The sequence below is a fragment of the Nyctereutes procyonoides genome, unplaced genomic scaffold (genome assembly GCF_905146905.1).
Source record: "Nyctereutes procyonoides isolate TBG_1078 unplaced genomic scaffold, NYPRO_anot_genome, whole genome shotgun sequence".
Taxonomy (NCBI): domain Eukaryota; kingdom Metazoa; phylum Chordata; class Mammalia; order Carnivora; family Canidae; genus Nyctereutes; species Nyctereutes procyonoides.
The window spans coordinates 55251303-55267863 of NW_026575131.1; the positions used below are offsets into that span (position 1 = coordinate 55251303).

The window sequence follows — 16561 nt, forward strand, 5'->3', positions numbered from 1 at the left end:
CCCATACACACAAATTAGGACCGGATTTGTGGTTCGTTTTTTTTTTTTTTAAGATTTTATTTATTCATGAGAGACACAGAAACACAGGCAGAGGAAGAAACAGGGGTCACGTAGGGGGCCAGATGTGGGACCCATCCCAGGTATCCAGGATCACACCCTGGGCTGAAGGCGGCGCTAAACCGCTGAGCCACTCGGGCTGCCCTAGGCCTGGATTTGAAGTAGTGACATGCGCAGTGAAAAAGCCAGATAACGAGTTAGGTCTGGGGTGATGGGGTGGGGGAGGGGGTGATCAAGGAGGACCTCTGGAGGAGGTGACACTTGAGCTGAGAGGTGACATGTGAGAAAGCAGCTGTGGGGAGTTGTGCAGGCAGAGGGAAGAGGCGGTGCAAGGCCTGCAGTGGGGACCTGCTTGGAGGAGGGGCAGAGCGACCACAGTGGCCCCCAGCAGCGCAGGGAGGGAGGGCTGGGCAGGAGCAGGTGCAGATGAGGAGAGAGCAGGGCCAGGGCTCCAGGTAGGCAGAGCCTCACAGGTGAGGAATGTAAAATTCTTTGGTTGTAAAATCCACATAAATCTACATCAATTCAAATACACCATTGGTACATTTATTTATTTACTTATTTATATTTTTATTTTATTTATTTTAATTTTTTTGGTACCGTTTCTTAAAGCACACAGCTCAATGGCCTGAAGTCCGTTCACACCGCCGGGCACCCACCCCCACCATCCATCCCCAGAACTTTCGCATCTTTCCAAAGTAAAACTCAGTCCCCATTAAACATTAACTCCCCACCTCCACCCCCACCCCAGCCTTACAGATTTTATTTAAGTGCGACAGGGAACCATCAGAGGGTTTTAAGCAGGGAGCAGGATCTGATTTCACTTTAAGAGATCTCTTCAGTTATGCCTTTACGTTCACACTCCTCCCTTCCCGCCCGCGTCCGTGAAGCACCTGCTGTGTGCTGGGCTCTGGGGACCGTGCAGTGGACAGGACAGATCCGGTTCCCCCTTGTGCTGGGGGACACTGTTAGTAAACAAAGCGACACAAAGCACCGTGATGACTTCCCATTGCTCCTCCTGAACCTGTGTCCGTTTCTCCAGCCTTATTGAGAGAGGTTTGATGGACGAGTTCCAGGCGCACAACCCAGTGATTTGATGTGTGCACGTATTGCACGAGGATTTCCACCATAGATGCGTCTCCTCCCGTAGGTCCCCGGGTGTGTGAGTGACGGGAATATTGCAGATCTACTCTCTCAGCAATTCTCAAGTATATAATACGGTGGGATCCCTGGGTGGCGCAGCGGTTTGGCGCCTGCCTTTGGCCCAGGGCACGATCCTGGAGATCCGGGATCGAATCCCATGTCAGGCTCCCGGTGCATGGAGCCTGCTTCTCGCTCTGCCTATGTCTCTGCCTCTCTCTCTCTCTCTCTCTGTGACTATCATAAATAAATTTAAAAAAAAAAGTATATAATACGGTAACGTTAACTGTAGTCACCACGCTGTACGTGACCCCTCCTGGGTGTATTCATCTTAGAACTGCACATTTGTCCCTCCCTCTCTCTCTCTCTAGTAAATAAATAAAATTTTAAAGAAAAAATGGGGTTGAGGGGTGGGGGCGCCTGGGTGGCTCAGTTGGTGAATTGTGACTTCTTCGGCTCAGGTCATGATCCCAGAGCCCTGGGATGGAGCCCTGCCTCAGGATCTCTGCTCAGCGAGGAGTCTGCTTCTCCCTCTCCCTCTGCCCCTTCTCCTGCTGGTGCTCTTCCTCTCTCTCTCTCTCTCTCTCTCTCTCTCACAAATAAATAAATGTTTTAAATCTAAAAAAAAAAAAACTGCACGTTTGTACCCTTAGACCAACATCTCCCCATTTCCTGCACCCCGTAGCGCCTGGCAGCCATCCTGCCATCCTGCTCTCAGTTATGGGTTTAATTCCACAAATAAATGAGAGTATAGGGTATCTGTCTTTCTCGGCCTGGTTTAATTCACTTAGGGTAATACCCTCAAGATTCAATCACATTGTTGCAAATGGCAGCATTTTCTTCTTTTTTATGCTTGAATAATATTCCAGTGTCTGTGCATCACATTTTCTATTTACTTATTTATTTATTTATTTATTTATTTATTTATTTATTTATTTATTTTTAAGATTTTATTTATTTATTCATGATAGACATAGAGAGATGGAGAGAGGGAGAAAGAGGCAGAGACACAGGCAGAGGGAGCAGCAGGCTCCATGCAGAGAGCCCGACATGGGACTCGATCCCGGGACCCCAGGATCACGCCCTGGACCAAAGGCAGGCGCCAAACTGCTGAGCCACCCAGGGATCCCCTCTTTTTTTTAAATCACATCTTCTTTATCCATCCGTCAATAACCCATAGGATGTTTCTATGTCTTGGCTATTGTGAATAATACTCTGACAAACAAACGAATACATATATCTTTTCAAGTTACCATTTTGTTTTCTTTGGATAAATACCCAGAAGTGAGATTGCTGGGTCATATATCTCTATTTTTAATTTTTTGAGGGCCCTCCCTCCACACTGTCTTCCCCAGCGGCTGCACCAATTTGCTTTCCCACTGGCAGTGTGCAAGGTTTCCCTTTTCTTTTCTTTTTTTTTCTTCTTTTCTTTTCTTTTTTCTTTCTTTTCTTTTCTCTTTTCTTTTTTTTTAAAGATTTTATTTATTTATTTATTCATGAGAGACAGAGAGAGAGAGAGAGAGAGAGAGAGAGAGAGAGAGGCAGAGACACAGGCAGAGGGAGACACAGGCTCCATGCAGGGAGCCTGACGTGGGACTTGATCCTGGGACTCCAGGATCATGCCCTGGGCCGAAGGCAGGCGCTAAACCTCTGAGCCACCCGGGGACCCCCAAGGGTTCCCTTTTCTCCGCAGCCTCGCCAACACTTGTTATTTCTTGTCTTCTTGATTCTAATTATTCTGACAAGTGTGAGGTAATAGCTCATTGTGGTTTTGATCTGCAATTTTCTGATGATGAGTGACGTTGAGCATTTTCATGTACCTATTGGCCATCTAGGTGTCTTCTTTGGAAAACTGTCTATTCAGCTCCTATGCCTACTTTTGTGGGTATGTGTTTTTGCGTGTCTGCCTCTACAGATCTGTTATTCTGTCTGACGTGTCCTGCTTTGTCCGTGTGTCTGTGTGATCCTACACATTTTCCCCTCCGTGTGGTATCTCTACCTGTGTATTCACGAGGATATCCATCTGTCTTTTTTTTTTTAGATTGTATTTATTTATTTGACAGAGAGAGACAGAGAGAGAGAGAGAGCACAAGGAGGAGGAGAAGCAGAGGGAGAGGGAGAAGCAGACTCCCCACTGAACGAGGAGCCTGATGTGGGGCTGCATCCCAGGATTATGACCTAAGCTGAAGGCAGACACTTAACCGACTGAGCCACCCAGGCCCCCCTCCATCTGTCTTTCTTTATGCCTGTCACGATCAGCCTGCATGTATGTCTCTGAACCTGTGTGTCCACAAGACAGAACTCATATTCATTCTTACAGCTCAATAGAGACAGAACTCCAGAGATTGGCCGGGGAGAAGAGGCTATGGCCAGACGTGACCAAAGTCTTGGGTGCACATCACACCTGAATGTTTAGAATGCGACAAGAATGAAAGCACTGGATAGCCAAACCGGTGAGGTGCAGCCAAAGCAGTTCTCAAAGGGAAATTTGTAGCTTCCAAATGCGTTAGGGAATGAGAAGGATCCAAAACAAACAGCACATTAGCTTCAGATGAAGAAAGAAAGAGCAGAAGGGGCCCTTGGAGATTGAGTTCAACTCCACGGATATGGAAACTGAGGCCAAGAAAACTGAAGCCACTTGCCCAAGATCACAAAATAAAGCCATTCCTAGCGGAGCTGGGAACCAGAGCCAGGTTCAGTGCCTCCCAGGCCATTGTTCAAAGACTGTGGAGGCTTTTGGCATTGCTTACATTTGAAATCTAATTTTTAGAAATTATTTCATTTTTTAAAAAGGCCAACAACATGTCATAAGTTCAACACAAATGCTTTTTGTTCTCTTTGTTGAGCTTCCTGGTTGCTCAAATTTAGTGCAAAGAGTATCTCTTGCTTAAAGAGCTGTCCCCTAAAAATGGTGCCTTGTGAACCCAACCTCTGATTCCTGGACTGGAGGAAGCGGGGATTCAGCCCCAGAGACTCTTGGGTGCCCACCCTCCAAAAGCAGGATTCAGGGAAATGAAAAACTGGGTAGAAGCAGGGAAGGAAGGGGCAGGCAACTCCCTGCTGCCCTCCCACTGCCAGGAAGCAGTTTTGCAACTTTGACGACTCCGTTTCCCCTGCCTGGCTCAGGTCCAGCCACTAACGGGAACAGGATGTGGGTAAGGACTTCCCTGTGGTTGGCGGCCTTGTCCTCGGTCCAAGGGTATAAGGCTACCTCACCGGGCCAAGGGAACACAGATGGAAAAGAGAGAGGCCATTATGTCCCCTTGGAGCCCAGAGCGAAGCCAGAGGTGAGTCTCCCCCACCCCGGGCCAGAGAGAGAGGTAGAAGACCCCAGCACTGCCCGACCAACACCCCATCAGAGGCCTGCTGGGCAGACCAGGAGGCGCAGAAGCCCCAGCCCTCCGAGGATTATGGTGCCAACTGTAAACCACTCCATCCCAAGGCCAAAAGCCTGCCCCAGATCTGCACAAAGCAGAATACACTTTTCAGGTTTAGAGTTCCTTTCTGAGGCCTGGATTGTTCCAAGCATTTTGGAGCAAGATGGAACAGGCCACAGAAATATAACCTTGCTGGGCAGCCCTGGTGGCGCAGCGGTTTAGCGCCGCCTGCAGCCCAGGGCGTGATCCTGGAGACCGTGGATCGAGTCCCACGTGAGGCTCCCTGCATGAAGCCTGCTTCTCCCTCTGCCTGTGTCTCTGCCTCTCTCTCTCTCTGCATCTCTATGAATAAATAAATAAAAATCTTTTTTAAAAAAAGAAATATAACCTTGCTGGTTCAGGGCCAGACAGAAAGAGACGGACCCCAGAGGGGGAACCTTGGGAAAGTCAGAGAAAACCTTCATGGAAAAGGAAGCATTGGAGCTGGGGCTTTGCAGGCTAAGTAGGAGTTCGCTGACTCTACCTTCAAAGTATGGAGCCAGGGAGATAGAAAATGACCCAGAAAACAAGCTAGAGCAGAAGAAATTAGCAAATGAGACTGTAAATAATTAACAGCCCGATGGGGCTGAGCTGCCAATGAAGAAGGGTAGCAGTTATGGGTCTGACTGAGAAACTCCTTTTTCAGAGTTAGACTGCTCTGGGGAATAGCAGCTACTTCTGGCAGTTGGGGGAGGGATGAGGGGGAGGCCAGGGGAGGAGCCGGAGGTGATGCCCTAGTCGAGGGGAGCAAGGAGGTGGCATGGTCCAGGATGGGGGAAAGTGGAGACAAGAAATAGCTGATTCTTGGGACACTTTCATCGAACTAGGTGTCTCTTCTGTCACTGTCTACAGCCCGGGAGGTCTGAGCTCCCATCTTTCTAGAACACTGCTCCTGCTGCTGTTATTCGTGGCCTCAGCCCAGGGGGTCACCCTGGACCGTGACACCTGCCTGGTGTTCCCGTCCAGCAACGGCAGCTCCGTCTCCTGCCACCCACCTGCCAAACTCCCTCACCGCTTCCCTTCCGACACCGTCCACCTGGTGGTGGAGTTCTTCAACCTCACCCAGCTTCGGGCTGACACCCTCCAGGGCGTCTCTAACCTCCAGGAGTTGCACCTCTCCACCAACCAGCTGGAGAGCCTCTCGCCCAAGCTCTTGCTGCCGGTGCCTCTGCTGAAAGTGCTCGACCTGACCCGCAATGCCCTGACCCATCTGCCCCCCGGCCTGTTCCGGGTCTCGGCTGCTCTCCACACCCTGGTACTGAAGGAAAACCGGCTGGACGTCCTGGAGCCCTCATGGCTGTGCGGGCTGAAAGCCCTGGGGCATCTGGACCTGTCCGGGAACCACCTCCAGACACTGCCCCCCGGGCTGCTGGCCAACTTCACCGCCCTGCGCATCCTTGACCTCAGTAATAACCAGTTGAAGACTCTGCCCCCTGACCTCCTGAGGGGCCCCCTGCAGTTGGAAAGGCTGCATCTGGAGGGCAACAGGTTGCAAGTGCTTGAAGAGGGGCTCCTGGCACCCCAGCCAGGCCTGCGCTACCTTTTCCTGAGTGACAACAAGTTGGCCACGGTGGCTGCCGGTGCCTTCCGAGGTCTGCAGCAGCTGGACATGCTTGACCTCTCCAACAACTCGCTCACCAGCGTGCCCAAGGGGCTCTGGACATCCCTGGGGCAGCCCACCCGGGACATGGAGGACGGCTTTGACATCTCTGGTAACCCCTGGATCTGTGATCACAACCTGGACGACCTCTATGGGTGGCTTGTGGCCAACAAAGACAAGATGTTCTCCAGGAACGACACCCGCTGCGCTCGGCCCGAACCCTTGAAGGGCCAGACGCTCCTAGAAGCAGCCGAGTCACACTGAGGCTGAGGCCTGGGGCTGCGGTGGGGAGACGGGCCTGGCAGGACGCTGCATGCTCCTTGGCAAATCATTCACCTTCAGCTTTCCGGAGCTGCTGGGGCTGGCTTGGCTCACGCTTCCTAAAACACACCGTGGGCTCTCTGGCCTCCTTGTACCCTCTTCCAAGAATCTTTCCTGGGGGCACCTGGCTGGCTTAGCTGGTAGGGCATGCAACTCTTCATCTCAGGGCCCCACACTGGGAATGGAGCCTACTTAAAAAAAAAAAAAAAAAAAAAAGAATGTCTCCCTATTTTCCAGATCTCCTGGTCTCCAGGCTCCCCCAGGCCTCCCGCTGGCCAAGCCCTGGCCACGCTGGGTTGTCTCTATCTGGCTCTGCTCCCCCACTTCAGGGGGCTCTCCAAATGCAGGGACTGGGACTGGGTTCCCTGGTAGCCAGCATCTCTCAGTTTGGAGACGGACCTGAGGGGTTAATAAGTGTGGAATGGGATTGGACTATTGGAATTCACTGTGTTCCCAGCATCTCCGAGGTTCTCTTCTTAGTCCTCCAGAGGAAGGAGAAGGAAAGAAGAGGCCTGATCCAGGGTCTGGGGTGTAGGACGTGAGCTTCCAAAGGGATAACAGTTGGGATCTGATGGCCCTCGGCTTCTCCTCTCCCTCCCCCCATCCAGGACTTAACTGGAAATAAAACTCTGACCATTGCCCAGAGTGTCATTTTACCGGTGGATTCCTGCCAGAGCTTGTGTCCTGGGGAAGGTTTAAATTAAACCAGATTGCTTCAGGTCTCCAAACAATTTGTCATGCTGGCCCATGGCAACCCAGGGGGATAGCCACCCAGGGCAGGCCTGGGCAGGTTGGGTGGAGCTCAAGGCATGGGCAGAGGCCTGGAGCCTGTGTTCTTCCAACTCGGAACCTTGAGCCACGTGTGGACACAGGGCTGGGCATGCTGGGAGCCAGAGTCCGATTTGGGGGGGACCCCTGGGTGTTTGGGGACATGCTCCCTGGAAGAATGGTCATGCCCATGATGGTGGTCATTCCATGATGATGAAAGCCAGGGAGGGGCCTGGAGTCTGGCAGAGCGGGGTTTGAATCAGATCCCTCAGTCTGCTCATCTGCAAAATGGGGATCCAAGGGCATGGGCCAGCCGGAATCCTGGCCGAGTTAAAGGACAGATATTTTAAAACAACAAGAAAGACCTTGAGGACTTACTCAAGGTCACGCCTCGGCCCGAAGTCGTGGGGGCAGTGATCGTCCTCTACCGTCTCCGCGATGACAGCAGGGTGACAGGTGGTCAGATCCGGCCAACGGAAGTAGCTCAAACCTGGGGCATCCAGCGTCCGCAAGTTACTATGACAACCGCGGAGCGCCCCCGGGAGCCCCAGAGAGGAGCGCGGGGTGGGGAGGGTGGGCTTGGAGCCCCGCCCCCCGGGGACACGCCTCCGCACGGCCCCTCCCCATTGGTCAGTACCCGAGGCCCCGCCCCCCGGCTGCTATAAGGGGGCCGGCGGTGGGCGGAGCCTGGAGCCCGAGTCCGGGGTCCGCCGCGGTGCTTGGGGGCAGGGGCTGCGCGCGCCCAGGTGAGTGCCCTGCGGAGGGCGTCCGGGAGAGCCCCGCAGGGCTGGGGGCTCCGGATCAGGTGGGCAGGAAGGGATCCAGCGGTGTGAGAGGGGAGGGGGATGACGGGCCGGAGCAGGTGGCCGAGACCCTTGGCCCAGTTGGCTGAAGCTGGGGACCCAGTTGGGCGGGGACCAGGGCTCCGAGGGCGCAGGGTGGGGATGGGGAAAGAACTGCGAGGGAGCGGGGAGTCTCAGCTCGAACTCCCCACCCTGAGTCTGCTTACATGAGTGGCCTTGGAATTGCCACGGCCGCCTCGGTTTCCCTGTAACTCTGTGCGTTTATTGGGAATCGGCAGCTTCCACCTCCACCCCTGCCCGGGCCTGCTTGTGCAGTTTGTCGGGGAAGGATGAGTTGGGGGCTGGGCAGGGGCAGCAGGGACCTCCCCTCCTTTGCAGAAGAGGAAACAGCTCAGAGAGGTGAAGGCATTTGCCCAAAGTCACACAGCAGGTAATGGCAGGATTTGAACCCAGGTCTTTCCATCTCCAGAGTCCATGCTTTGAATCACTACAATATCCCCACCTTGCAGAGCTCTCTAGTGTGCACCTACTGTGTACAGAGCCTGTGCATACATTGTCCATGTCCCTCGCGATGCTGGGAGGTAGGTATTATCATCATCCTATTTTTTTTAAGATTTATTTATTTGAAAAAAAGTATTTATTTATTTAAGAAACAGTATGCACAAGCCAGGGAGAGGCAGAGGGAGAGGGAGAGGATCCTCAAGCAGATGCCCCCCTGCGCGCAGAGCCCAACATGGGCTTCCAACTCAAGACCCTGAGATCGGGACCCCTGGGTGGCTCAGCGGTTGACCATCTGCCTTTGGCTCAGGGCGTGATCTCAGTCTGGGGGGTCGAGTCCCACATCGGGCTTCCTGCGAGGGGCCTGCTTCTCCCTCTGCCTGTGTCTCTGCTCCCCCCACCCCGATCTCTATGTCTATCATAAATAAATAAAATCTTTAAAAAAAAAAAAACAAAAAACTGAGGTCCCAAGAGAGAAGAGTACCTGCCCAAGCCCAGCAGGACAGACCCCAAGGCCTAGGTGGGACCCAGGAGGGCTGGTGTGGAGAGGCCCCTCTCACCCTGTCCTGCTTTGCAGGGTGTTTGCAGCAGGTATGTCAGACCACGAGGCTGCTCAGCCCCCCACAACCAGCTTGAGTGAGCAGGACCAGCAGGTGAGGGGCTGCCCCCCAGCAGAGCAGGGGCACAGGGAAGGGGGGTGGGGATATCACTTCTGGGACAGTTTCAGACCAGGTGCCCCCGCCCCTTCCTATCCTCGCTGGACCATGGAGGGGGCTCAGAGCTGCACAGTGAGGCCCCGGGGCGGGAAGCATTCCCCCACCCCCGCGCACCTCCACCTCTGGGTCTCTGCGGCTACCCGTCCCGTGTCCAGCACCTCGGCGCGCTCCACGGCAGCAGCACAAAGGACAGCAATCACGCCACATGTCTGCATCAGTCCCTGCTCCCCGCACTTCACGCATGTGGGCTCCACGTCTCACCCAGCCCTAGAAACCCATTTTACAGATGGGAAGGCCGAAGCCCCAAGTTAAGCCTGCAGTCCCTCAACCCTCCCGCCCGCCCCTCATCCTGGCCTGGGGAAGGAAAGCAGGACAGAGGTGCAGCGGAGCTCCCCACACCCTCAGGGGACCCCTCTGATGCCCCCACCTCCCCGCAGAACGCGGTACAGCGCGTGGTGGCCCTGCCCCTGGTCAGGACCACGTGCACCGCCGTCTTGGATGCTTACAGTGCTGCTAAGGACAGGCACCCGCTGCTGGGCTCCGCCTGCCGCCTGGCCGAGCACTGCGTGTGCGGCCTCACCACCCGGGCCCTGGACCACGCCCAGCCGCTGCTCAGCCACCTGCAGCCCCAGCGTGAGCACCCCCTGACCCCTGGGTCCTGCCCCACTGCCCCCCTCCATGCTCTGGAGTGCACCTGCTGAGGTGGGAGCCCCGCAGTCCCACCCATGTGGATGCCTTTAGTCCGTGCACCTGCTTGTACCCCATCCACCCGTCTGGTCCTTCCTCATCCCGCCAGCACCATCTCCCATTCCCTGCCCCCCCCGTCCCCCATTCTACCTACACCCCAGCCCCATCATCCCTCTCCGGTTTCATCTCCCGGACCTCCACCCTTAGCCGTTTGTGGAGGTCGTCCCTCATCCAGCGGCCTGGTGAACCTCCGGTTCCTTCCTGTCCACCTCCCTCCCCCATCTGTCTCTCTGTCGTTGCCCCCACGGCGACCTGAGCCCCACATCTCCCCAGGCACCTGTGCCAGCTGAGGGGCCCAACCTGGCAGAGGGGTGGGGGTGGGGTGGAAAGACCCCTGGCTTCTGGTGGACCGAGGTCCCATCCCAGCCCTGGGCCTCCCCACCTCCCCGGCCTCCTTCTCAGCCAGTTTGTGTGACCTTGAGCCTGCCCGCTGGGCCCTCCCAGCCGGCACTGGGCAGGAGTCACCTTGGCGCTGGCAGCAGCCAGGTGGCAGGGCTGAGGCCAGGAGGGCAGTGGGGGTGGGGCCCAGCCTTGTGTCTCCCCCCATACCCTCACAGACCCCCCACCCCACCCCGTGCCTCCCTCCATCCTCCCCGCCTCCCTTGCCCTCACTCCCTGCCTCTCCCCTCCAGTGGCCACAGTGAACAATCTCGCCTGCAGGGGGCTGGACAAGCTGGAGAAGCTGCCTTTTCTCCAGCAACCTTCGGACATGGTAGGGTGGGGACCCCTACGGTGGGGACCCGGAGAGGGGTGGCGGTGGGAGGGAGCAGCGCAGCCTCCTCCGGGACCAGCCCAGGACCTGGGCCCACAACACTGGGGCTGAGTCGGGTTTGGGGCCCACTCAACACCAGCCAAGTTACAATGATCAGCCCCCGCCGAGCTGACCGAGCACTGAAGATGTGGCAGTGGGTGCCCATAATCCCCTCAACAACCCCGGGAGGGGGAACCTCTATTTCCCCTCATTTTACAGAAGGGAAATTGAGGCCCCACGCCAGGAAGGGCCAGGGACCCCTGACACCCAGCCTTGAGGAGCTGGGTAAGAGAAGGGAGCCAGAACCTGGAGGGGGCCCCCTCCCACCAGGTGGTGACCTCAGCCAAGGACACGGTGGCCAGCGGTGTGACAGGCGTGGTGGGCCTGGCGCGTCAGGGCCGCCGCTGGAGTATAGACCTGAAGCGCTCCATGAGCCATGCCGTGGACGTCGTGCTGGGCAAGTCGGAGGAGCTGGTGGACCACTTCCTGCCCATGACTGAGGACGAGCTGGGTGAGGCTGGCCCCCCTCCCCACTGCTCCCCAGTCCCTCTCCCAGCCCGCATGCCCGGAGGTCACGGACCACAGAGCTCTGGCACTTTGCGCAGGGCCACACCGCAGTCCAGCGGGACGCAGGGCGGGGAGCCCAGCCCTGACGTCCCGTCCACCCCCGCAGCCCCCGACCCGCATCCTCCTAGAAATCAGACCACGCAGACCCTGAGAGGGCACGGGGCTTAAGCACGTGAGGGCCACAGCCTCGAACTGGCGGCCCTCCTGCTTGCAGCGCTGGCCTAGGCAGGGCCTAGAGTGCTCTAACTCATCCCGTGCATCTAACAATGAGATCGCGCCCTCCCGATCCCAAGCTGCGGCCTGTCCTCCAGCGCGAAACACTCGAGCTGAAAGGCATCTGCCCTCTCCTGGGGCGCCTGGCAGGCTCAGTCCGTGGGGTGGGCCACTCTTGATCTTGGGGCTGTGATTTTGAGTCCCATGTTGGGGATAGAGATTTCTTAAAAAATAAAATCTTAATTAAAAAAAAACCCAAACACACCATTCTCCAGCTTTCTACATCTTGCCTGACCCTGGAGACGATCTGACTTCTCAACCCCCTTGCCTTATAGCACTTGGGGGACGCGTCAAGGCCCTCCATCCTCCGCAGAAAGGCTGTGAGGCATTTATGAAACACCTACTGTGTGCCACACACTTGTCAAGTGTATTCCTTTTTTTATTTTTTAAGGATTTTATTTAGGGTAGCCTGGGTGGCTCAGTGGTTTAGCGCCTCCTTCAGCCCAGGGCCTAATCCTAAAACACGGGATGGAGCCCCATGTCAGGCTCCCTGCATGGAGCCTGCTTCTCCCTCTGCCTGTGTTTCTGCCCCTCTCTCTGTGTCTCTCATAATAAATAAATAAATAATCTTTTAAAAAATATATTTTATTTATTTATTCATCAGAGACACAGAGAGGCAGAGACATAGGCAGAGGGAGAGGGAGAAGCAGGCTCCATGCAAGGAGCCCGACGCAGGACTCGATCCCGGGACTCCAGGATCACGTCCTGGGCTGAAGGCGGACCGCTGAGCCACCCGGGGCTGCCCCATCAAGTGTATTCTTTTTTTTTTTTTTCATCAAGTGTATTCTTAACAGACCATTTAGTAGAGGGGTCAAGGGTGCCTGGGCTGGAATCCCAGGTCTGCCTCTTGCACATCGTCTCCCTCTGCCTCAGTGTTCCTCATCTGTAAATGGGGCTGATAGCAGTGCCCACGTCATAGGGTCTGGGGAAGGTTAAACGAATTGATAGCAGTAAAGGAAAATGATAAATTTGGGAGCCCATGGGCTTGTGAACCCAGAGGGAGGGTGAGCAGATGTGCAGAGGCGACCACGCTGACCTCTCCTCCGTCCCATCCTCCAGCGGCCCTGGCAGCCGAGGCCGAGGGCCCAGAAGTGGGCTCGGTGGAGGAGCAGAGGAGACATCAGGGCTACTTTGTGCGTTTGGGCTCCCTGTCAGCACGGCTCCGCCACCTGGCCTATGAACACTCCCTGGGGAAACTGAGGCAGAAGAAACACCACGCCCAAGACACGCTGGCCCAGCTGCAGGAGACGCTGGAGCTGGTGAGAGCCTCTGTCCACTCCCGCCCTGAGACGCAGGCCAGTAGGCATGGATTGAGTGCCAGCTGCGTACTTGGCCCTGAGCTGGTCTGCAGCGGGGAGGCACAGCCGGGCCCCGCTGCCTCCAGCCGCGTGTGTTCAGGGCTGGGGCAGAGCGGGGACACGGGGCTGGGGCAGCTCGGAGGTGGGGGTCAAGGCTCAGCCTGGGGAGACAGGAGGGGGTTTCGGGGGGAAGGAGAAGTAGGACCCGGAATTTATAGACCGGGTAGCTCAGGAGAGAAAGCACCGCTTCCCCCGTGCACCTGCCACCCATCCCAATCCTCCGCAGCCTGTAGGTTCTAGATGATTCCCTCACTGTCCATCCCTCCCTTTGAACTGCTGAGTTCAGATGCCCCTGGCCTGCTCCTCCTGTGTCTCAGCCTCCGTCCTTGCAGGGGGGTCAGGTCAAAGCCCGGGAGCAATCCTCCATTCCCCTCTCTCCTCCGCTCCCACGCCCCGCACAGCGGCCGGTGCTGCAGCTCTGCCCACAGCCCCCCCTTCCTCTTCCTGCGGCCTGGTCCAGCCGGTCCCCCAGCTCCATCCGGGACCCCGCTCTGCCCTCCCCGCAGCCGCCACCAGAGGGCGCCGATGAGCACCTGAGGCCGCTTACGTCCTCGGGCACGCTGTCCTCAAGGTGCATCCACGTTGCAGCAGGTGTCAGGATGTCCCTCCCTTCTAAGGCTGAATCCTATTTCCGGAGCGCGGATGGACTCCAATTTATTTCTATTTATCTTCTGATGCCTGCCTTGCCCTGGGCACCGAAGAGGGCGCAGTGGCCCCCTCAGGACACTCACAGCGCAGTAGGGGGATCAGGGTCATGATGGAGAACATGGAGGTGCTGTGGAATCTGCCCAGCCAGGAGGGGAGCAGGGAAGACTTCCTGGAGGCGGAGGCATCTACACTGAAACTTAAACTGGAGTGAGCCAGACAGGGCTATGGGGTGGAGGGAAACCTGTCCCTGGCAGATGGAGCAGCACGGCCAAAGTGAGTCTGAGCTTCAGGGGAACCACGGGGCGTAGGGTCTGGCCAAGAGCAGAGGAGAGACCGGGCAGGTGGGCCAGGCTAGATCAGTAGGCGGGGAAGGCTGCAGGGAAGAAGATGCTCTCTAGATGTTCATCGAGACCAGATCCAGGCTAGGGTGCTGGGCCCCCCACCCCCGAGCCCCCAAATCCTCCAGCTCTCACTACCACTGCCTCCGCCCCCTCAGATCAACCTCATGCAGTGCGGGGCGACCCCCACGGCCCCGGCCCGCCCTGGGAAGGTGCACGAGCTTTGGGAGGACTGGAACCAGCACGCCCCAGAGAACGGCCGCCGCCGCCGAAGCCAGGTAGGGTGGCGGGGAGAGGGTGACCAAGGGGTGTGTGTGGGGGGGAGGGGGGTGCCTTCTGGATCTGCCCAGGGTTGCCAGTGGCCGGGCTCCAGCTGTCTCAAAACAAGTGCTGAGGCCAGCTGTTGGGAGCATCCATGGGGAAACTGAGGCAGGCAGGGCGCTGGTCTGGGACACTGAGGCCCCGCCCCTCTGCCACAGGCGGAGCTGGAGACGCTGGTGCTGTCCCGCAGCTTGATGAGGGAGCTGCAGGGAACGGTGGACGCGCTGGAGACCAGTGTGCGGGGCCTGCCCCGGGGCGCCCAGGACAAGGTGGCCGAGGTGCGGCGCAGCGTGGACGCCCTGCAGTCCGCCTTCGCCGACGCCCGCTGCTTCGGGGACGTGCCGGCCGCCGCCCTGGCCGAGGGCCGAGGCAGCGTGGCCCGGGCGCATGCCTGCGTGGATGAGCTGCTGGAGCTGGTGCTGCAGGCCGTGCCGCTCCCCTGGCTGGTGGGGCCCTTCGCGCCCATCCTCGTGGAGCGGCCCGCGCCCCCGCCTGACCTGGAGGCCCTGGTGGACGAGGTGGTGGGGGGCCCTGACCCCCGCTGGGCTCACCTGGACTGGCCGGCGCAGCAGAGGGCCTGGGAGGCCCAGCACGGGGACGGGCCGGCCCCCCCGGAGGACGCTCCCCAGGAGGAACCCCCGCCCCCCGGCCGCCCCAAGCACACCCTGATGCCAGAGCTGGACTTCTGACCATGTGGGGCCAGCGGGGCAGCAGAGGCCACGAGGGCCAGTGTCCCGGGATCCCTGCTGCCCCCTCGTGGCCGCGCGTAGGCGCTGACAGCCCACGTGGTGACCTCGCCCTGGGGGACAGGGTTGGGGGTGGGGCGAGCTGAATTCAGAATCCCAGACCCGCTTCACTGCTCTCAGACTCTCCCCAGTCCTTCCCTGGACAATGGGGACTGGAATCCAGTTCGGGTCCCACTACCCCCAGCTGGGTTCAGCTGACTGCGGCCCCCATCCCTGCACCCCAAGAAGCACATCAAAACCCACAGAAGCACATGTTTTGCCCAGTGGCCTCTGGGGTTTTGAAATGTGAGCACCCCCCACTCCCCCGCCACCTTGTACATCCTCGACTCAGGGTCCCCGAGGATATGCAGCTGTATCAGCCGGACCTGCACGTCCACTTGCTTTGCCCTTTGGGGTTCGTGCTCTAGAATAAAGGTGCTTTGTGTTGTCCAAAGGCCTATGGCCTCTGTTCAGGCCTGGGGTGGGTCTTAGCTGCAGGGTGCCGGGTGTGCAGTTGCTCAGGTGTGGGACTGTGTGGCACAAGCCAAGGTTCAAGATTCGAAAGCAGTGAGAATGCCTCTCTGGCCAGCCTGCCAGCCTGTCTGGAGTCCCCCCCACCCCCACTAGCGCCCTCCCCACCTGGGTTAGGCACGTGGGTGTAGCTTCCTGGGATGGAAGCTGTTCACACTTTAGTATAAATGAATTTCTCGGAAACTGGAGAACAGGATCTGAGGGAAGAAGTAGTCAGATGGAGCAGCCCCTCCCATGCCAACCTCCCTGGACCCACAGGGGCTGATCCTGCTGAGTCCTCCAGCTGCACTGGCCAGGATGGGGGCACACAGAGGTAGGGGAAGGGCCACGGGCCAGTCTCTGGGGGGGCCCTCCCGTCCTTTGACTGAATTCTTGGCCGCCCCTCAGACTCCCCTGTGGCCGGGTGGGGTGTTAGGAAAGCACAGTGTAACGTGGTGAGGTCAGGGTGGCCCCTGGCTTCCCTAGGACCTGGCCCAGGGGCAGTGCCGGGAGGCTGAACTACCGCCCCCTAGCAGCTTCCCCTCCCGGCCCCTGCTCAGGACACTCCGTGGCTCCCACTTGCCCTCAGACCAAACATCCAAACTCCTCGCCGGGGCAGCTGAGAACTTCTGGTCCCTCCAGAGACGCTGCTGGAGTCCCACCGGACTGTGCACACCTCCCCACCTGGGGGCCTTCGCCCCGGCCGTGCCTGCAGTGCTCTCCCACCCCACCACCCATCTCGTGGACACATCCCATCCATCCTCAAGCCCCAGCCCCAATGCCACCTCCTCCAGGAAGCCTTCCCTCACCCCAGCGGTTTCCCTCTGTGCGGCGGCCGTGCTCGGTCCCGGGACATGCTTGGCGCTCGGGAGCTGCCATTCACTCATTCATTTGTTCACTCAACACATCCTGTTGTGCACCTGCTGTGTGCCAGGAGGGCAGCGAACCAGGTAAAAATCCTGCCCTCTGGGCCTTGATAGTGCAGCTGAGAGGCGACAAATAGG

At 57.7% G+C, this 16561-nt stretch overlaps 2 protein-coding genes across 3 annotated transcripts; both read left to right on the forward strand.

Moving 5' to 3' along the window:
* The first annotated feature begins 4362 nt into the window (after positions 1-4362).
* On the forward strand, positions 4363-7173 carry LRG1 (leucine rich alpha-2-glycoprotein 1). Its single transcript, XM_055343733.1, has 2 exons — positions 4363-4484; positions 5466-7173. Exons 1-2 carry the CDS (start codon positions 4432-4434, stop codon positions 6475-6477), a joined length of 1065 nt encoding a protein of 354 aa, XP_055199708.1. The 5' UTR covers positions 4363-4431; the 3' UTR covers positions 6478-7173.
* Positions 7174-8006: 833 nt separating this feature from the next.
* PLIN5 (perilipin 5) lies at positions 8007-15501 on the forward strand. 2 transcript variants are annotated; one of them, XM_055343928.1, is made up of 8 exons: positions 8007-8048; positions 9181-9256; positions 9757-9952; positions 10699-10778; positions 11148-11328; positions 12717-12916; positions 14160-14279; positions 14481-15501. In XM_055343928.1, the coding sequence occupies exons 2-8, from the start codon at positions 9197-9199 to the stop codon at positions 15009-15011; spliced, it is 1368 nt and encodes a 455-aa protein (XP_055199903.1). In that variant the 5' UTR covers positions 8007-8048; positions 9181-9196; the 3' UTR covers positions 15012-15501. The 2 variants fall into 2 exon arrangements, with proteins under 2 accessions (XP_055199903.1, XP_055199904.1); XM_055343929.1 differs by lacking the exon at positions 8007-8048 and adding an exon at positions 8440-8686.
* The last annotated feature ends 1060 nt before the right edge of the window (positions 15502-16561 follow it).